This window comes from Diadema antillarum, unplaced genomic scaffold, assembly GCF_040938485.1.
Source record: "Diadema antillarum isolate AM-2024a unplaced genomic scaffold, OU_Dant_1.0 seq00000999_RagTag, whole genome shotgun sequence".
NCBI lineage: Eukaryota > Metazoa > Echinodermata > Echinoidea > Diadematoida > Diadematidae > Diadema > Diadema antillarum.
In genome coordinates, this window is record NW_027271837.1 from 469,228 (window position 1) to 492,120 (window position 22,893).

Below are 22,893 nucleotides of genomic sequence, written 5' to 3' on the forward strand. Positions count from 1 at the left end.
CTTTTGTTTTCATATTGCCAAATACCAGGGTTGCTGTCAGGTGGATGTGCTGGCAAGCACCATGTAAATAAGGATCACATGTATAATCATCACATTACAGATGCTTATCTCAGTGAATTAACAAACCAAAATGCCTGTTGGTACAAATGACCTTTTCTGCTCATGCGCAAAGTGAAATAACGAACAGGTCTATTACACCATGGATCTAATATACATGGACTGTTCACTGCAGTCTTTCTTGGATGTAATGATCGTCGCCGACACCTGATTATGTGCATCTTAATGAGTACATTCAGGTGTCTGGACAATAACGATTGTGTGATCATGTATCGTCACTAACAAAAGAATCTATTCTCTCATTTCAGCCTTGTTTCGCTGATGTGCCCTTTTTTCAGACGCAAATAAATACAGATGATGAGGAGCAGAAAACCTGAGATCATTAGAAATTTTGTGTCAAAAGATGGGTAATTGCTGATTCGCACATTTTCGCACACGCATAAGACCTTGCCTAATGGCAGGATATATCTCTTCTCAATCATTACCGTCCCTTTTTGCTCTGGAATAAGCTGGAGAAAAGTGAAATATTAAGATCACAAATGACAATCATTCTGCCAAAATGTTAGCTTTGTTTTAAAAACTGCCTGTTTCTCCCAAGCAAAATCGTTTGAGGTATGATTTCCTAACATACACCACAAGTGCACATTCACTTTACTTGATTTTTGTGAGTTATTTTCTTCTGCGCATATAGTTTTAGATTTCTCGAATCTCCGTCTTGTTCTTCTCCCGGCTTGCTGGCGGTGACGATCATGGGATCAAAGCAGTGAAGCATGCCAAAAATGTCTTTGTGGCGCTTTTGAGATGTACGGGTGCATGAATTAATTAACGATACGATGAATGTCCATGTGTATAAGGTCCATGATTAGACTAAGGCGAGCTCATTGATTTGTGTTGTTGTTGTTGACAATGACATTTTCTTCATACACACAATTTTCAGAATACAACACCCCCCCCCCTACAAGAACGATAACAGAACATGCTAAGACATAAAAAAAGTTTTATGTGGTTGTGCTAGGATTCAACAGGTCTGCAGTAGCCATCCCGAATCCAAGTTCTCACCTGTTCTTCTTCTAATAGAATCAAACGGACCAGAACGACATCTATGGAGTTGCCTATGCTAGGTTCATGATAATGGCTGGCAACCTGGAAAAAACGATTAGAAGGGTATTTCTCAATTCATAGAATGACGGGTACATCGGCAAAAGGCGGTATCTCTTGAATGCTTATCATTAAGTTGATATCGACCCGAGATGCTGAGCTTTGACTTTTAGAAATAATAAAAAAGTCATTTCTTTCGAACATGAAGGAAGTTATAACAAATTTTACTCAGAACATGTGACTCATTTAAAAAACCGAAATGATTGTCAATTCGCCATGTTGTTAGGGTATCTCTTAAATTACATCAGTATTCCATGGACGAGTGAATTCAACAACAAAGGAAAAACTTTCTATTTATATTTCGCTTGCGATTGAGTCTGTGAAGTCCCTTGTTCTTTTTTTTTTACTTGTTAACACATATATATCAACACATGGAAAGAGGGTGATATCGTAATTCTAATTATAATGTAAAATGTGATATAAAAATACTACTTTTCAAGATATCTCTAAGGTTTAACGTATATTTCATAATGGATTTGTGGATACTTTGATCGAAAATTCATTCAATGACATTGATAATAGATAGTCCGTCAAGTATGCCCTGAACTGATGAAATGTGAGAAAAATGGGAAATCCTTAAATCTTACCATGTTCATGATCGTTAATACGTAGGTCTCGATGTGCTGGTCTCTGTAGTACTCCGTCATAGTGTGGTCGACGACCACCATCGCCTCTACAGTCCACTCCCTGCTCACTGACCTACGACCACGTCCCCGGAACTCTTTTCTCGATGGAAAACTTTGTCTAGTATCTAAATTCCGGGAACAAACATTCTCACACTTTGATCTGCATTGTGTCGCTTGCGAAATTTACATGACCAAAACTGCGACACAAAGCCGTGGCACAAGACTGTGACACGATATTTAAATATAATATGTATGTATGTATGTATGTATGTATCATGGGCGTAAATCCCGAGGGGATGGGGGATATATCCCCCCCCCCACTTTTGAAGGAGGGGGGGGTGGCCTGTACAAATATCCCCCCTGAAATCCTCCCAAGAAAAAGATGTAGGAACAAAAAAACAAATAAAAAGAAAAGTGGTGATATTGATTTCAGCATGATGGATTATTGCATAGCCTATAATCTAGGCGGAGAATGCAGTAATTGTCTTTGTAATTTGCTGTTAAGCTAAACGTTAGGTGCAGCGAGATAATTGTCTTTGCCAAGCGATACATCTGATGCGGCGAGACTACGAATAGTGGACGCATATACCGCGTCCGCTAGGCGCCACGATCGGTGGCAGTTTGTTTTTTCCCGTATAAGAAGACTGCCACCGATTAAAAAAAAATAAGAAAACAACGACAAACAACTGGATCATAGGCGGTGTATTCGCGCGCATCCACTGTTCGTAGTTTCATCGCATCAGACCAGCTGCATCCCCCCACCTAGGTTATAGGCTACATACTGTAATGCATGAGCCATGACGTTCGCACGCCCGCCTCGTGACGAGAGCATACTGCTGAACAGTGCTAGCAGCGCTCGCGTACTTCTCTCGCACGCCAATGCATGTAGAGCAATATCGACCGTAATGCATGCTTCGGATGTTGAACTACTATAGTAGTCACACAACCAGATAGCAACCAGCTGCATGCAACCAGTGAGGTGCTCTTCCCACCTCCTTGATGCAACACAGTCTGTAGGGCCATGGACGTAGGCGTGAACGAGTGCACCATGCCGAGCGCGACACGACTCACGTCGAGCTCCGCATGAGTTACCCAAAGATCTAGATAACAAGCGAGTTCGTTAACAGCCATGTACGAGTTTCAGTCGTAGGAATTGCAACACATTTACCCTCTCCATATTGGCAGTGATTTTGCTCAGTTAGTATAATTCGTTTGCCTCAAGAAAAAACAAAAGGAACGGGTGTCGATTCCCATATTTTGCCATATGCAAGTACCTCCTTTAATCTAATGAACCGTTTGCTTTAGATTAGTGGTTCAGACCTATCAACCAGATTAATTTTTGTTTTCATGGGAGATGTGCAAAAAACACAAGAAAGTTCACCTGTTAACAAACATACATCAATAGATTAATAAGACAAGTTTATTCGCAGCCAATTTTAGTGATATGCAACATTCATCTCACGAACAGAAAAATGGATTCTTTAATCCCTAATCAAACAATCCCACAGAAAAGGCAAGACATTCTAACAGTTTGCCAGAATAGTACGAAAAGATTTTCACTTTTTTTTCCAGTGAAGAGGACCTACTTGGAATTGAGTACTGAAACGGATATTGTACCTTACCAAATCATTCTCACACGTTGGTAAGAATGTATAAAACCTGAAGTGTGCCGTGATCCTGAATGAATTTTACAACTGTATTTATGAGCCTGTAATGTTGTTCGAAAATAACGTTGCTTATCATGTCATTGTGCTTAGTAGGGGACAGATATGAAGCCATTAACTTGACAAAGATGGAAAAAAGGTGAGCAAAATAAATATAACTATCTCTACGAAAAGGAAGGGCTGAACTCATTTTGATTTCTGCAAATATGAATGGTGTTTAAATGGTAATAAAATGTACAAAAGAATCTTTGAGAAAAAATCTCAGGAAATTATTCAAATTGTCGGCATCATATGCCCAATTATGTTTGAACTTTCAAAGGCTACAGTATGTTAACATCTGATAGACCTGGGCTTCAGAAGTGCTCTGATAATATGTAGACCTATGTTGCGAGATTTATAGTTAGTAAACGTTGGGTTGTCTTCAATTAAAGTACGGTTTGCTTAATCTATTCCTGTGAGGTAACTGAAGTTAAAAGGTAAAATTGCCTTCAATACGAGATGAACTTTCAAGTTTTCAATCTCCGCCTATACGGTCCTTATATAACCTTGCGTTTCTGATAATGTTTATTGTTTACTCTCCAAAGGAATGGGGTTAGACATAATAGATGATATTCTATATGGTCGATAGGAATTACGGAACATAATTATGTTATTAGGGTCCACAAAAATTGTCATAGAGACACATACGGAGAAAAAACTGTGCTTGTTTGTTTAACCAAACTGATCTCGCAGAATAAATTTATTCAAGTGAATAAAACTATATTCACCTTTATCCAGCAATTTGTTCTCAATAATGTTTTGATCAGAGGAAAAGTAGTGTGTCACTATACCTTGCCACTACAACTCGACTTCTGTGGAAACCGTTCTTCGTTATTCTGCCAAGTTCCATTATATCCCCCCCCCCGAAAAAAAAGCGCAAGCGCGCGAAACCGAACGCTTTAAAAGTTCAATCGTGTGCAGTGGATGAAGTTGGGGGAGACAAATCATTTTGTCCCCAAGCAATTCCCGAGATGAGGACAAATCTCGAACTTTCTTCATGGAAAATTGGACAACTACCGCCAGAATTATGCACCGGATCGCTGAATTGCAATCACAAATACGCAAAAGCTACTGGGTCCCTTTCGATAGACTTTGCACACTTTTGAGATTGACGTTTTATTTCCTTATATTTATCGAAGAGTGTGCAGCAGATCTTTCACTTACAAAAGCTCCCTCATATGCAGAGGCGTCGATGGAGGGGAGGGGGATGGATCCCCCAGAAAGGTATTGGGGACAAACAGATCATTTTGCTCCTCCTCGTAACTCCCGAGATGTGGAAATGTTCTTACTTTTTTGATAGAAGACTGTCTAAATATTTAACCCAAAGATGGCTGAATTTCAATTTTTGAAATTACAAAATCTCCCTCGCGTAAGAGGGGGATAGGCCTAACCCCTCCCATACCCTCCCCGTTCAATCATTTCTACTTAATACACTTTAGATTGACAGATTTCAAAATGTTTCATCCAAAGCGTGCACCAGGTCTGTTACTTCAGTTTAAAGAAATGCAAATGTTCCTTGGGTGGGAGGAGATATCTAGATACTTTCAATTAACGGAGGATCCCCCCCCTAAAAAAATAGTATACACTTCTGGGATTGAAATTTCCCCAGATTACATCATAAATGTGTTTACGAGATATTTGTTGCTGCCAGTAATTGCCAGCAGTTGCGCCCGGTGCACCCCCATCCCTTAATTTCCAAAGCGAAAAAAGTACAGCTAACAAACGGCAGTTTTTGGACTGTAAAATGTCGAAATTTTCAAGCTCGCTCGCATTGAATCGTCATGCCATTCTCCTGATGTTGCTGCCGGGTAATTGCTAGCAGTTGCGCCCGGTGCGCCCCCCTTATCTTTCAAAGCGAAAAAAATATAGCTGTAAACGACAGTTTTTGGACTGTAAGATGTCAAATTTTCAAGCTCGCTCGCATCAGGGAGGTGGGAAGAGAAACACCTCCCTGCTCGCATTTAATCGTTATGTCATTCTCCTGATGTTGCTGCCAGTAATTGCCAGCAGTTGCGCCCGGTGCGCCCCCACCCCCCTTAATTTCCTAAGCGAAAAAAGTACAGCTACAAACGGCAGTTTTTTGACTGTAAAATGTCAAAATTTTCAAGCTCGCTCGCTTCGCTCGCTCGCATTTAATCGTCATGCCATTCTCCTGATGTTGCTACCGGGTAATTACCAGCAGTTGCGCCCGGTGCGCCACCCCCCCCCCCTTATTTTTCAAAGCGAAAAAGATATACCTACAAACGGCAGTTTTTGGACTGTGAAATGTCAAAAATTTTCAAGCTCGCTCGCATTTAATCGTTATGTCATTCTCCTGATGTTGCTGCTAGTAATTGTCAGCAGTTGCGCCCGGTGCGCCCCCACCCCCCTTGATTTCCTAAGCGAAAAAATATAGCTACAAACTGCCGTTTTGGGACTGTACAATGTCAAAATTTTCAAGCTCGCTTGCATCGCTCGCTCGCATTTAATCGCTATGCTATTCTCCTGATGTTGCTGCCGGGTAATTGTCAGCAGTTGCGCCCGGTGGCCCCCCCCCCCCCCTAATTTTCAAAGCGAAAAAATGTAGCTACAAACGGCAGTTTTGGGACTGTAAAATGTCAAAATTTTTCAAGCTCGCTCGCTTCGCTCGCTCGCATTGAATATCATGCCATTCTCCTGATGTTGCTGCCGGGTAATTGCTAGCAGTTGCGCCCGGTGCGCCCCCCTTATTTTTCAAAGCGAAAAAATATAGCTGCAAACGGCAGTTTTGGGACTGTCAGATGTCAAATTTTCAAGCTCGCTCGCATCAGGGAGGTGGGAAGAGAAACACCTCCCTGCTCGCATTTAATCGTTATGTCATTCTCCTGATGTTGCTGCCAGTAATTGCCAGCAGTTGTGCCCGGTGCGCCCCCACCCCCCTTAATTTCCTAAGCGAAAAAAGTACAGCTACAAACGGCAGTTTTTGGACTGTAAAATGTCAAAATTTTCAAGCTCGCTCGCTTCGCTCGCTCGCATTTAATCGTCATGCCATTCTCCTGATGTTGCTGCCGGGTAATTGCCAGCAGTTGCGCCCGGTGCGCCACCCCCCTCCCCTTGTTTTTCAAAACGAAAAGGATATAGCTACAAACGGCAGTTTTTGGACTGTGAAATGTTAACAATTTCAAGCTCGCTCGCATTTAATCGTTATGTCATTCTCCTGATGTTGCTGCCGGGTAATTGTCAGCAGTTGCGCCCGGTGCCCCCCCCCCTAATTTTCAAAGCGAAAAAATGTAGCTACAAACGGCAGTTTTGGGACCGTAAAATGTCAAAATTTTTAAGCTCGCTCGCATTTAATCGTTATGTCATTCTCCTGCTGTTGCTGCCAGTATTAAATTGCCAGCAAATGCGCCCGGTGCGCCCCCCTTAATTTCCAAAGCGAAAAATATATATATATACAGGTAGCTACAAACGGCCGCTTTTGGACTGTACAATGTCAAAATTCATGATCGCATTCATGATCGTCAGTGTAAGAATTAAGAGAAGAAGTTTCTCTAAATGATACCATTTTATAGGCAAAATTGTTCAATAATAATCTACATAAAATGTACTGCTACCTTAAACATGTTGGACTGTTTCAAGTCGATAGAACATGCAAAAAAAAATGAATCAAATTGGACCATTTACAACATCAATATGCAAATAGTTCTCACTGTGGGAGGGGGAAACCCCCTCCCACACCCTCCCCCCTCGCTCGCATCGCTCCCTCGCACCTAACCGCTCCCCCTAAGAGCAAATCCTGGCTACGCCGGTGATAGGCCCCACTATTTAGTAGGCCTTCACAGTGATGTCGCACAGGCGGAGCAAGAGCTGAAATACCACGATCATTAAAACGGAACGATGCTCCTGTGATGATTGCTTTACTGACTTAAATCAAAAAAATTGAAGAATACAATAGCTACAGGAAAATATCTACTACGTTATTCAAGAAATGGATATCCTTATTAGCATTTTATTGAATTTATTTTGGAATTATTTAGGGCTGCGCTACGTTTTTGAAAGGGGGGGGGCAAAATCGCCTGTCAGTCAAGAAGAAAGAACATCAAAAGACAAGAGAAACAACAACAAAAAAAGTCTTCATACTTTTAAGGTCTGATTTTCCGCCGAAAGTCGGCTGACAAGAAAAAACAAACAAACAAAAACAAGAACAAAAAGTCGTCATATTTTTTGCTGCCACTTCCCTCCCACTTTGCATGGAAAAGAGTGGGACATTTGATCCCTGTAAAGTGTGTGTGGGGGGGGGGGGGCAAGCTCCCCACCCCCCCCCCCCCCCCCCCCCCCCCCCCGGGCTGCGCCGGTCCGGTATGGGCTTGTAATCGTGGTGATGGTGACTATCGCCAATCATCCCCCCACTCCTCAGTACGGATTTACGCCGTTGGTATGTATGTATTATTAAGAGTTAAATCGCAAAAAGAGTTAACTCCATTTGTGTTATTTTGAGAATATGGGGTGCCTTTAAATATAACTTTTATGTAACAAGTGAGGATTCAATGGAAAGGTTTCATTTCGCTCTGATGATATAAACTTGCTCTAAAATGTTTACAAAAGGGTTTTAACTCGTCTTGCGACCAAGCTCTACAAGCACATATATACATAACTTTAATACCACAGCTTCTCTTCCACTCGCTTAGAATAGCTCCACATATTTATCTACAATAGATGTATTCAACATTTATGGTAGCGAAATATTTTTTACTTTCATTTTGAGAAAACTGAAAGAGATTACTTACCTTTCGTTGCACAGAACGTGTGTGATTCCTCGGTGGATCTTTCCCCTCGCCTCTTCGGTGGCAAGCGAGGCTTGTAAAAAATGTGAGGTATGGATTCAGAGTAGGCTCGCTTCGAAGCATTAACTGGTTCGATGAAATAATCCTCTCCATCAATGGAGATAAGGCCAAACTGCAAAGTAACGTGTAATAAAGTTTTGAACAATGCATAAGAACCGTGTTGTTTCTTTACACATATATACACGCATGCATACACACAAGCGCTTGCATACAGTCGATCCTGCCTTAGCTGCCCCCTGTCTATAACTGCGGCCAGCTGCTTAGAGCGGCCACTGAAAAATTCCCCGCACGAAATTGCTGTATTATACACGCTTTATATTGCAATCGCCTGCCTATTAACGCGGCCAGCGGCCACTCATTTTGTATCCCGCGGTGAATATCCACCTGCGTGTAGCCACCATAAAAATGTAGCTGAACCGTTAAATCAGCCATGAATACGTTGGCTTTTGCTTTCCCTGTGTGAATTCTACCGAGTCCTAACGTAGTCACAGTCACACAGACGTGATTGACATAAAACGTGAAAAACCGTTTTACTACTAACTTGACTAGATGTAGGCTTCAGTAATGCCGCTCTGAATAGATGCTACAAAGGCAAAGACAGCTCCTTATGACATCTTAGAATTTTACCAAAATGCCGACTAATTGGTGATTGAAATCCCTTTGAATAAGGACAAACGGGTACTTGTCTGGGTATTGTTTGTTCTTAGCGTCAGCTTCGCACATTATCATTCCCCTCGAACTCACTCGTAAACCCTTTTCATGCATACCGGTACGAACCAGTGCAGTTACTCATGCCCAAAATATCACACGTATTTTAGAGATCAAAAGAACAGAAATAGGCAGATAAATAAATAGATAAAATGATAAAAATGATAATAAATATCGTTTATAAGGCGCTTATTATTAAAATTTCTGAAGCGCTAAGCGTCTTGTAATAGAGAAGAATAAGAAAGGAGGAATTACATCATGAAGTAAATAGTAAGATGAAACAAAATGCAAGTAAAGATATAGAATACAAGAAAATGAAGTAAATTGTACAAAAGATATCCCCATATAGCTGCGCATGCAAACTTAATTAGCTGTTATTTTTTATAAGAATAACATGCTGTATTTTACACTATTATACAATGCAAGTGTTGAAATTCAAAAGTGTCATCGACCTGTCTATAGTAGCCACTTTTGTTGTTTCCCTTTGGTGGCCGCTATATACAGGTCTGACTGTATATAGGCGACATATACATATATATATATATAACTTAGCAAAAAAAAATCTTTCTCATAGATTATTTGGCTGATATCGATGTTTTATATACCATGTTAAAGGTAATTTAATTGGCTATCAACCTAGTAGGTCAATGAAAAGGGAAGCTTTACGCATGAGTGAACACATTCATTTTCCTCTTCCAAGTCACAAAAGTAAAAATTGCAAAAATGGACAAGTTGTTATTCAACCATAATTATGTACTCTTCCATGCAATAATGAAACAGAAGACAAATTCAACACATTAAGAAATGCAAATCAATTTGCAAAAATCAACTTATGCTCTCTAATGTGTCTGTAACCCTCCAAAGATAAAGAAAGACAAAAAATAATGGAGGAAACTGAAGAATCGTCTGTCAAATCCTTATTCAAAAGACATAAGAGAAGAATGGTAACAAAGACGGTAGAAATTCGAAATGTTATTCCAAACTAAGAAAATTTATAATAATATTTGGTTCTTGAAGTTGTCTCATGATTTCTTGAATTCCTTAATTGATAAAGGAAATAAAGAAATGCTGTCCATTTTATCACCTCTGCGGCTTACTCCCTATGTCATTTAAACTTTGACTTGACAACAAATTTTCATGTTCCCTCTTCAGTTTCCCCACTATATTTTTGTTTGAGAATATAAAGAGAAACAAGGGAACAAATACTTCTTTCTGCTTTTTCATTCATGTCTCTCATTGAGTTAAATTGGTCTTTTGTTATCATTGTTATCTTGGAGGGCATTTGCATATCAATTTCAATATACGTACTATATGGCAAGTTCGGCAATTTTTACTTTTGTGCCTTGGAGGACAAAAACGACTGTGTTCACTCATGCGTAAAATTCCTCTTTGTAAAAACCTACCAGGTTGATAGCCAATTAAATAATCTTTAATATGGTATATGACACAATGATTTTTATTAAAAATCTTTTTATGAAAAATATGAACTGGAAAAAGTGTTTACTTTCTTTTCTTTTTTTGCTGAGTGTATATATATATATATATATATATATATATATATATATATATATAGAGTGTGTGATGAGGCTGATCTTTTTAGACAATAGATATCGCACGATGCCGGCTGTTGGTAGAAGCTTTCGACCTCAGGTCTTTGCCAGCTTTATTGTCCGTGTATGCAAAATGGAGTAGAAATTTTGAGCATAACACACCATATAGAGAATTGAACATAATACACTGATTATAAATTCAGCTTGAGTTAACGACTTCAGAACATACTTGACAACATATTCAGCAATTACAAAACATTCCACAATATATTACTGTAAGTGAATATATAATAAAGTGAATATATAATAAATATATAGTAAATACATGAGGCATATGAATATATATAGAGAGATAGAAAGAGGTGGGTATGGGAAAAACAGTATAATTCACTGTGCGACACAGTTCTGTTATGTCACGCAGTGAGTGCATAAAAATTTTGCCAGTAATAGTCAATTCTGTTACATATCATAATGTGTATACTGTATAATCATTTTTGTGTTACAGTATGTGCCTAGGGACAAGTGGCAACACACCATCTACTCTTTTACTGGACCCTGGTTCCATGCTTGCCATTATGAATGATTGTGAACCATCAGCAGGAGTTAAAGACTGGCAATGACCACGAGAATGACCACGAGAATATATTGAAAACTACAATGTATTTCACTATCGTTATCTTAGCAACTATTGCAATGTATCGCTACTGTTAGTTTTTTTTCCTATTATTGTTGTTTTCTCTGTACAATTGTATGCATTGTTTTTGTCACTTAAGAAAGTGAGATTTATGTTTGTATATTGTGGAAAAAACGAATAAATATGAACTTGAACTTGAACTTGAGAATGTCCATTATATTGTACTTTTAAACAATCCCCACTGACACACTTACATGAAAACTGAACCCATCTCTTTATACCATCGGACCCTACTCCTGCCAGCCAGACATGCACCATCCCACACACACCTTCCCTCCCAATATATCAGATGATCGCGTCTGCCTAGCTGGTAAATACATTATTGAGTTTAGTTATGATATGTTTATTTCTGTTTATCATTTCTCATTGTATGATATGTCTGTATGTAATATATACCCATTATCATATTACATAGTCTATTCCTTAAATGAGAAGGACAACTTCTCCTGTGTGTTTGGGGAAGGGAGGGGGGACAGTGGCGTACCGTGAGTCAAGATATTGGGGGGGGCACCTTGTGGAAAAGTAATTTTGAGGGTGTGTATGCTTGTGCGTGCGTGTGTATGTGTGTGTGTATGTGCGCGTGTGTGCGTGCGATGTCAGTCTGCAAACTTAATGGGGACTACAATACATAACGGAATGTGATAGCAGGTACACTCCACAGCGCAGTCATTGAGCAACTTATGGATTATGGAATGACGGTGTGAAACGACAAATTACTGGCAGCAACATCAGGAGAATAGCATAACAATTAAATGCGAGCGAGCTTGAAAATTTTGACATTTTACAGTCCCAAATCTGCCGATTGTACCTATATTTTTTCGCTTTGGAAATTAAGGGGGGCGCATCGGGCGCAACTGCTGGCAATTACTGGCAGCAACATCAGGAGAATGGCATAACGATTAAATGCGAGCGAGCTTGAAAAATTTGACATTTTACAGTCCCAAAACTGCCGTTTGTAGCTATATTTTTTCGCTTTGGAAATAAAGGGGGCGCACCGGGCGCAACTGCTGGCAATTACTGGCAGCAACATCAGGAGAATGGCATAATGATTAAATGCGAGCGAGCTTGAAAAAAAATAGATATTTTACAGTCCCCAAACTTCCGCTTGTAGCTATATTTTTTCGCTTTGGAAATCAACGGGGGCGCACCCGGCGCAACTGCTGGCAATTACTGGCAGCAACATCAAGAGAATGGCATAACGATTAATGCGAGCGAGCGAAGCGAGCGAGCTTGAAAATTTTGACATTTTACAGTCCAAAAACTGCCATTTGTAGCTATATTTTTTTCGCTTTGGAAATTAAGGGAAGGGGGGGGGGACACCGGGCGCAACCGCTGGCAATTACTGGCAGTAACATCAGGAGAGTGGCATAGCCAATTAAATGCGAGCGAGCTTGAAAATTTTGACATTTTACAGTCCAAAAACTGCCGTTTGTAGCTATATTTTTTCGCTTTGGAAATTAAGGGGGGCACCGGGCGCAACTGCTGGCAATTACTGGCAGCAACATCAGGGGCCCGTTTCATAAATCTTGTCATCAGCGACAACTGCCACATTTCTATGACAAATTTGCTCTCAGCCAATCAGATGCAAGGATTTCAGTAGCTTGTCACATCTATGACTGACAAGTTTTATGAAACGGGCCCCAGGAGAATGGCATAGCGATTAAATGTGAGCGAGCGGAGCGAGCGAGCTTGAAAATTTTGACATTTTATTACAGTCCCAAAACTGCCGTTTGTAGCTATATTTTTTCGCTTGGGAAATTAAGAGGGGGGGGCGCCCCTGGATCCGTCATTGGTAGTCAAGGGTGTCGGTTTATGTTCATGATTAGGGGAGGTATGACCAGCAAGGGGGCGTCGAAGTGACCAAGCGGGGGAGAGGATGTCCAAAATCTGCACTTTGGAGTATTCCGTTTGTGTGTGTTTTTTTTTTGTACATGGAAAAGTTAGGAAATGGTCAAGTTTTATTATTGGCAATGCAAGGCATTTTAATATAGACTAGTATGTGAAGCAGCACTTCAAAATTATCTAGCTTTGATATAACGAAGCGTAAGGTACAAAGGTGTGCATTCTACATCACATTGCGCAACATTGCAGCGACTCTTTTTGCCGTTCGGATGTTCTGCGTAGGCCCTACACTGCGCACATCCTGCTTATATAGAGAATGCCAACCAGGAATCACGCTGAATCCCGCTGAATCCACCCCCCCCCCCCTTATCCCCCCCCCCCCCCCTCGTAGTTACGCCACGGGGGGGGGGGGGACGTCGACTACATCGACACGGGAATATAAGGTCAGGATTATTTTGATGTTAGATAAAAAAAGAAACGAAAAATGAAATAAAAATTGAATTGAATTGAACCGAATAAGTCTTTTTTCAGTCTGTTTATATTTCGAGTAGTATTTTGTTCTTCAATCCGATTGTTAAAGTAGCATTGCAATCTACTACAGTGTGAATGGACAAGCAACAATTTACTAGGACGGGCACAGTTAAAGGTGGTTATCCTTATAAAAACGGGTAAAATCTGACGGACATGGTTGTCAATAAAATACGGTTGCAATGGCAAGCAGCAATATGACTGCTGGTGTAGGATAGGTAATTATAATGCATATTGTATGTTTCGTTAAAGTGTTGTCTGACAAATATAAAATATTAACCTTTTTCCCCACTGTTGAAAAGAGAAATGGTCACCTATCTCTGTGAAATAATTGGTCTATAGACCTACCATGTCCCTCTTCTATTTCTATAAAATTAGGGGAAAAAATGTTTGTGTGAAAACAGTTTTCTTATTGACGCCTTTGTTTAGGTATTTTAATTTTCACTCAATGTGACATTTGGAAAAAGTATAATACTTTCCATGGCATTCTGCAATTATTGATGTATATAAGATAATCATTTGCACAACTATGTAGGCACCTACTTACAGTAATATATTGTAGAATGTATTGTAATTGCTAAAATCCTGCAAAATTAATGCTAAATTTGTTGCCAAGTATGTTCTGAAGTCGTTAACTCATGCTGAAATTATACTCAATGTACAATGTATTATGTTCATTACTCTATAGGGTTTGTTATGCTCAAAATTTCTATTGCATATTGTTTAAAGTAGACGATAAAGCTGACGAAGACCTCAGGTCGAAAGCTTCTACCAACAGCCGGTATCGTGCGACATGTACCGTCTTCTTTGTCTCAATTATATATATATATATATATATATATATATATATATATAGGCCTATATATATATGTATATACATATATACTTGTATATATATCAGAGAGGGAGAGGGAGATTTGCTAACCTATGCCGACATATGAATATACAGGGAACAAGCACGTTGTTCAGGATTCAGAATTGTCTGACTCTGTAGCCTAGAAAAAACTGAATCTTCAAATATTTAAGCTCCGAGATTCAAGCCTTAGTGCTTCAAATATAAAGGTATTAGGCTAAGCACTGTGTTTTTGTTTTTTCATTAGTAATAAAGAAGTATAGTTCCCTTGATGGCATTTCTTACCAATCCTTTGCAAACGTTGACAGCAACGTGCGACTTCGAGCGACCAAGGGCATAACCATGGTACGAACATCGACCATGATCAGGATGGGCCTTTCGAACGTCAGATAGACTAACATTTGACGACTTCCGTCGCTCGATTACGAAGCTGGACGGTACCAACTTCTCGTTTAGAGTTAGACTCAAATGAAAAGCGTCCTCTTCAGTATCAAACGCAAACTGGAGGCTGGCCGGCCATGCCGATTTGGACGTCGGAGTACGTTCTGCATTGTCTGTAGCTCTTTGATGCTGAAGCGCGTTTTCGACCACAATACGGGGGTGAACAATCCCGCAGTAAGACGTGCTGGTTTCTTGTATGCATGTTACAGCGAATGTCAGGAGAAAAAAAAAAGAGGCAATGCTTCGGTTATTATTTGTCAACCTTTTCCTGTCGGGCCTCTGCCCACTGTTCTCAGTAATCAATTGTGACGTTACAGCAATAACTCGTCTCAACAAAGGCTTGCATTAGTCAGAAGTTCAGCTGTTAGAAAAGATTAGTCAATTTCCGTAAAATATCATGTTGCATAACTAAATGCACTATAGACTGCAATCGGAGAGGTTAACATTCAACTATCCCATTGAGCTTTTAATGTTTGTCCAAGCTTATCATTGGTGGCCAGAGAATCAAATAAGTAACCTCATACTAAAAGAAGTATGGCGACACTTAAAGGGACAGATAGTATCGGTTGAGGTCAGAATTCAGCATTTAACTCTTTGCGAGATACTTAGAAACAACTTTATAGAATGTTAAACTCATACAATTCTAAGAGGAATCCAATGTTTATTTGATGAAAATCCGTTTTGAGCTGAGATATCCCAAAGCAAAGTAAAACAAAGCGACCCTAATAAAAGTTGGATCTCACCTTTTATTAGGGTCGCCTTGTTTTGGATGTCTCAGCCATTTCAAGACCAATTCCAATCAATAAACTTTGAATTCCTCACAGCATTATATGCTCTTTCATATTTCAAACGGGATTTTCCATTATCTATTTAAAAAAATCATTAAAAAGTTGGAAACCTTAAGCCCCATCCGAACCAAAACTGCACCATCCCTTCAACATGAAATTTACCTGATTCGCTATTCGTCATTTGTTTTGACTTAAAGATACGCTATGTTACAGTTTTAGGTCCTTAACAATACAATTATGTAGGTTTCAAGGAGTCGATGGAAGACAAACAATTTACACATAAATAATTGTCTCAAAGTGTCGAAAGGAAAACAAAGGTCTTGTTCCCTGTATCAATCCTGGCTATTACTCTGTTGGTCATTATTATCTGTATATATAACAGGTATTATTATTTGTGTTTCTAATCAAAATCATTTCAACCGTTTGAATTGTCTGCTCAAACATGATTTGAGTACTACTTACTCACTTACTTACTTGCTCACTAACTTACAAGATATAACGATAGATTTACGGAATAATTCATTTTCTAATGTCTTTTTATTTTCTTATCACGCATTCTCTTTGACACGCATCTTTTTAATGAAGAGTTTTCTACATTTGTGAAATTTGAATAAGTGAGTGCTGTACATCCAGGGTGAGTTGGAGGTTCGAGATGCTTTAATTCTTACCTATCAATATATATATATATACATATATATATATATATATATATATATATATATGTGTGTGTGTGTGTGTGTGTGTGTGTGTGTGAGTTTGTGTTGTAAAGATAAAGATAGATAGATAGATAGATAGATAGATAGATAGATAGATAGATATATTCTTCAATCATATCAATAGCAGGAGAGCAGAAAAATTCCTCCGGAAACTTGTCAGGTCTGTACATCAACAGTTTTTGGTGTGTTTTTTTTTTTCAGTACAAAAACTAAAGTCTTGTGTACTTGGTGAAATTATAAGAACGCATCCGTGAAATTTGAGGATATCGGTCAATCAGTTGGAAAATCGAAAAATTAAATTTTCGGTCACAACAATATGCCGCTGGATAAGAAGGCTGCAACATGATGTCACTGTAGACAGTAGTAGGAGTATTTCAAGAAAAACTGTCGAGGAGGGGATTCCACTTTTCATTTTTATGAAAAGTATCATTACGTATACTCATCACTTTCAAGTGTTCTAAGTTCATAATTGTCAGGCTATGTCCCGTCTATGTGTATAAACTGAACCGGTTCAGCCAGGGTTTCACATCCTTTTATCTGAATAAAACAAGCCAAAAAAATATGGAATTCCGTTCCTCTGTAAATAGCTATTCAGCAGCGACGTTTCAATGGATAGAGGATAGGAAAGGGTGACCATTTATATGCCCGAAAGGCCCATAAGATAATTAGCCATTCCATGTAACTACACACCAGGACCTTAGAATTTCAAGTTCAAACAATTAAGCAAGAGTATTCATATTTGGATAGGTATATGTTCAAAGGGTGTAAATCTAATTTTTCATGGCTTTTCACTTTCTAACAGCCGAGTTACACCTCCCAGAACAAAGATCACATTTACTACAAAATGATGCCTCTTTGGTACTTTTTTTTTTATTTCACTATTTAAGGCATGTTCTGTTATCTATAGATTCATATTTTTTCACTTATTTTATACCCATTTTACCACATCAAGTTGCTTTTTTCATTTATATGTAATGAGCTTGACAATATTTTCGATTGAAAACACCCTCGAAATGTGTCACGTGAGTCACAAAAATATGTCTATATTTTAGATTGCTTAAAAAGTAGTAGACTGTATGAATTGTATCTGATAAATAATGAGGATCTTAGAGTCCTCAATCATATCAGAAAATAAGGTTTCCATTTGTAAACCCCTTCATTGTGAAAAACACCAGAACAATTGTGTCACGCGAGTCACGCAAGGATTCCTTAGGGTTGTCACGCGAGTCACAGTTTAAAAGTTTGAAAAAAATAAAGACCAGATTAATTGATTTGTTTTAAATAAATTCTGCCTTGAAACTAAATCATGTAAAATGTTTAATTTTCCCAATAAAGGTAAATGTTTCATGTTCATTGGTAAATAAGTAGTGCTATAATAAGTAATGTATAGCTACAAAGTGTGACTGGATTGTCAACTTCCGTTTGGTTGGTCAATAGAAAAAATGGTAGGAGGTGGGTGGCCGCCTCGTCAACAAAAAAGGTATAATGCATCAGGAACTGAAATTTACAACTACTTGTACTGTATGTCAGCTCCTCTTCTGTGAAGTTCTTGAAACATTGCTCCATAAAGTGGCAACAATCAGCAAAGTTACATTGTATGAAGATGACAAGAAAATGGCTTCAAATCTTCCCTCAGATTTTGCTGTCCTTCAAATTAACTTCACTGAGAATCATTCATGCTCTAGTAAAGATGAAGTCGAATCTGCCATTTGGAATCAGGTGCAAATAGCTCGCTATACATCAATAATGTGGCCCCAGGAGAAAATTATCACATGTCATCATCAATGATGAGGTCTACTTAGACCACGACGAAATAGTATTATGTTGTACACTGTAGTTTTTGTGGATGAGCTTCTGTCAATGGTCAGCAGTGAAGTGAATTGGTCACAATATGGTTATATGGTCCTGCAAGCCATTTCAAAATAGATTTGTTATCAGTGTCATTACCTGTGCTGATGGAGAAACAGAGCATTGACCTACAATGTACATGTAGTGTGGAACTTCAGCACTACAAGTCATGAGAAAGATCCAGTTGATACAGACATTGCAGCCAGCCTGAAGCGGCAGAGCTTCAGTTATGTGAAAAATCAAAACTTGTGCTCTAACTCCATTGCTGAGAAATTTTGTCTTGCTGTGTTTTTTAACTGTTCTTACAACTTTCATCACAAACAGAGGAAGTTGAAGATTGTTCTGAGGGTTTGTACCTGCCTGTCATCTTTGGAGTATAGCTGCACCACATAACTTAATCATCACTTCAATATATCACCTTCAAAGAGTGTATATCTTGTCGCAAAAAGGTTCACTTCTCAGAGAAGCAGTGGTGATCTATCCGATAATGGTGATAATGATGGTGGAAATGAGGATACCATTGGGCCTGCAAGTGTAGGCCCAAAAGTCAATTGGCTGATGGCGGCAGTTGCCTTCAGCAGAAAGCATCCCCGCAGCATCTATGGCATAAGCCTCCCAAGTGGTCAGAAGCGAGGTTTACCTTAAGTACCTAGAAAAAAGGGGAAATATATTCTACTGGCTGGATAAAAGAGCTCTGGCAGCCTGAATCAGACATCTAATGCAAAGTACAGCAGCCATATCTTGTCAACAATAGGAGACTTGAAAGTTAAAGTTCATGAATGAAGAGATTGAGTCTTTAAAAAAATAAAATAAAATGGCCCCAATAAAGTAGGCATGAAAACTGTCTCCACAAAGCAGAGACAAACTTTCTGAAACTACAGAAAAGACACTTTGGCAAAGAAAATTGAATTATCTAGTAGGCTATACATCATGTAGTTTACTATAAAAATAAGCAAAACATGGTGATCATTCTTCACAACAGACTCGGTAATGGAAGATAAGAAAGAAAAAGAATATCAGTATGTGTGAGCATTATTTATTATAAGAAGAAGTGAGGATTTTTTGTGCATCAAAGTAACTTAAAAGTTTCGAAAAGAGCTTAAATGGATTCATATAAATCCATTTAACAAATATGCAAGTTAACCTGAAGAAAGTTTGAATTTGATTCATTTTGAATAGAAGACTTGTTGATACAATTATAGCATATATAAGATAAATAAAATTCATTGAAAAAGAATGATTTCCCAGAACTCTTGATTTGCCGAGGGAAAAAAAGAGGATCAAGTGAATTTTTGCTGGATGTTTATGTATTAAATGTGCTTTGAGCTCCCATGATCCCATCAGAGAATTGAGTTAGATGATTTCTTTGTTTTAAAGATATATGTAATGAAATTAACCATATATAACATGTTAGGTTAAACATTTGGCTCATTTTAATCGATAAAATCATTGTAGTAGGCTCAACCTGAATGGCACTTGTCACGCGAGTCACGCTCATGTGTCAAGCGAGTCACATTTTTATATGTCAACTGAGTTGAGATGAAAGTCAAGGGATGATGAATTTCTGACTTCTTATTGCCTAGTGTCTCAAAATTGAATCCAGAAAATTTTGTGTACATAGGACAAGCATTTTCTTACGAAAATCTAGTGAAGTACAGTAAGGTCAGAAATCTTCAATAGTGTCGCGTCAGCGCGAGTCACAAAAAAAAAAAAGTGAAGTATCTCTAACTAGAATGACTTCACATCTAAAATTTCCGTGAACCAATGTGAAGGGTCGATACCTTGATTGAATAGGTAAAATAAATAGGTCTGCGAAATAAATTTTTCAAGTACTCAACCTTAACAAGTTAGAATTTTGTATAAATGTCACGCGAGTCACAATGGAATGGCTGTAATGGCTACTAGGGGCTTTTCAGTGATTTAATTGATGTGCTCTGATTTTCAACCTAGATGCTTTTTCTGTCTCTGGGCTTTTGGTTGGAAGCTGCTAGTCCATTATCCAAGTGAATACTTACTGTAAATCCTTAAATGCCATGACGCTGTCGCCAGTGTTACAGTCATGGTGATTCGTGGGGTTTCCACGAATTGGCAATTTGTGTGCTCAATGCGGGATCCCCTAGCATTCCTTGTGTAGTTTGCAAACCATATTGAACAAAGACCAAAATATCTTGGATGTCTGAAGAAGCACTATCAGATGACATTAAAATATGTCACACTGATTACTCAACCATTGGTACAAGTTCACAGGTTTTGTACATCATCGTCGAATAGTCATTTCGTCGACTGCTGCCAAAACTAGTGTTAAGTGTTCCATTTTGCCAATTTTTTCCATTTTGCCAATTTTGCCATTTGATCCTAGTTTCCAAGTGTACATACATGTACCTGGGACTCAGACACGTTTGTATGGTTTGGATCACTTACAATCTAGCCACCATATACCTTAACCTGTTAACGTGGGTGAACAATGTAAGGGAATTGCATGATGAATAGAGAAACTATATTTCATACAGTTTCACGCAAAGTATTTACCTAACAAGGGCATAGTTGGGCTTTGCTTGGCAGCATTCGCATTTGGGTCAAGCTAGCAAAGAGGAACAAATAAACAAGCTAGAGGTGCACGTGACGTGTAACTGACTGTAACACAGGCTGTTCGGGAGAAATGTATTGCATTAGTGACGCAACCCCTAGCTACTGCTTTAAAAATTGATTGGCACAGGTACAATTTTCTGTGAAAACATTGCCACACAAGTACAAAACATTTACCCGTCCTGCGTCAAACTCTAATTATGTATCACACAGGTGCGGATATCTCGATATTATCACTGTCACTGTTTACTTTTTAAAGAAGGCTTTCTGCCAAATAATCTCTCTCCTCCAATAATCTGTCACTAAGGAAGAAAATGAGGATGGATGACACTGATTTCTGCATGACGGGACAGTATTTTTGCTATACGCTGTCACCCGTAAAGAATTTTGGGGTACAAACGTTTCCTTAAAGGACAAGTTCACCTTCATAGACATGTGGGTTGAGTGAATGCAGCAATATTAGTAGAACAACACATCAGTGAGAGTTTGAGCAAAATCGGACAATCCGCGCGTTCAAAAGTTATGAATTTTTAAAGTTTCTGCTCAGTAACGGCTGGATGAAAAGACTACTACAGCTTGTGATGTCACATGAGTACAACGATATAAAGAAAGAATAAAGAAAATTCAACATATTTTCCATTTTTCTTGCATAACAAAAGAACACTCGACTTCTCTCTTTCAGAAGGCAGGGGGGAATAATATTACCCTTAACACACGTCAGTAGCAAGTCGAAGAAATGTGCACTTTATTCAAAAAGTAAAGTTTTTGTGAAATTCTCTTTTTACTTTCCTTATATAGTTGTACGCATGTGACATCATACACTGTAGTAGTCTTCTCTTCCAGCAGTGACTGCGCAGATACTTGAAATATTCGTAACTTTTGAATGGATTGTCCAATTTTCCTCGAACTTTCACTGATGTGTTCTACTAATATTTGCTGCATTCTCTCAATCCTTATGTATATGAAGGTGGACTTGTCCTTTAATGTTGCGCTCGCCACAGAAGTCACACACCTATAGTAGATTATCCCTGGTCGAGTCAGTGTAATTTTGACTTGTGAGTGCAGAAACAAAGATGACTTGACTTACCCTTCTGTTTACATACCGTCGATCCATCGGTAATATCGGCAACAATCAGGAGAAGAAAAAGAAATAACATTGCAGGTATCGCTGTAATATATAGATGACAGTCGGTGCTCTCTGCCTTTCGGCATCTTGGTCCGTGCGAACTAAGCCAAAACGAACCCATGCTTCATAAAATGACGCTAACTAGACTCCCGATCCAAGATAGCTTCTGCGCGGGGAAAAGCGCACGAACTCTATGCATTGAACAACCTTTGCCGAGCGAACGACGAAATGTTACTTACAACGTATCAAGATCGACATATCATCATCGGTCGTAGTGATTCGTGCCTCCCCTATTTTGTATATCACTTGATATCAAGTCCCATCACTAGTTGTCCCCCTTCTAGCCTCCGGACTTCCAGTGTGGGTCACAGGTGTCAACTTCATTATTTATATCGCTCTCAACGCACTCAAGATCCAGAAAGCACTACCAATGACGCGATTTTCGAAATGGTGGAGGAATTTGAAGTGTATGCACTATGTATGTGTGTGTGAGTGTGTGTGTGCATGACAGAGGGAAAGAGAGAGAGAGAGAGAGAGAGAGCGGGCGTGCATGTGTTATGCGTTGGTGTGTGTTTATGTGTGTGTGTGTGCGTGCGTGTGTTTGTGTGTGTTTGACAGAGGGTAGACAGAAGGCATAATGGGGAAGAGAAGACTCGTGAAATGGAATTGGAAAAGGGCCACGTTTCTTGGACGGTCTCCATCATGGGTATCTCGCAATTAGCCCGTAGGTGTCTTTGTGTCACAGTATCTACCATGAACCTGTCCAGACGAATGTATTACACGTGTATCTCTATCCCTCTGCATTAATTCTCGATAAATGGACAGATTGTAACACACAGCTATTCCTACATCTTATTTTCTACCCCC

General features: G+C 39.1%; 1 protein-coding gene across 1 annotated transcript in view; it reads right to left on the reverse strand.

The window, feature by feature from the left end:
• Positions 1 to 22,486, reverse strand: part of LOC139742442 (A disintegrin and metalloproteinase with thrombospondin motifs 7-like) — a 177,026-nt gene extending 154,540 nt beyond the window's left edge. Inside the window, exons 1-5 of the mRNA XM_071652981.1 lie at positions 21,988 to 22,486; positions 14,807 to 15,153; positions 8,290 to 8,458; positions 1,803 to 1,966; positions 1,117 to 1,200 (exon numbers count right to left, since the gene is read on the reverse strand). Coding sequence (XP_071509082.1) covers positions 1,117 to 1,200; positions 1,803 to 1,966; positions 8,290 to 8,458; positions 14,807 to 15,153; positions 21,988 to 22,147 — 924 coding nt within the window. The 5' untranslated portion in view covers positions 22,148 to 22,486. The remainder of the gene's footprint in view (positions 1 to 1,116; positions 1,201 to 1,802; positions 1,967 to 8,289; positions 8,459 to 14,806; positions 15,154 to 21,987) is intronic.
• Between the last annotated feature and the right edge of the window lie 407 nt (positions 22,487 to 22,893).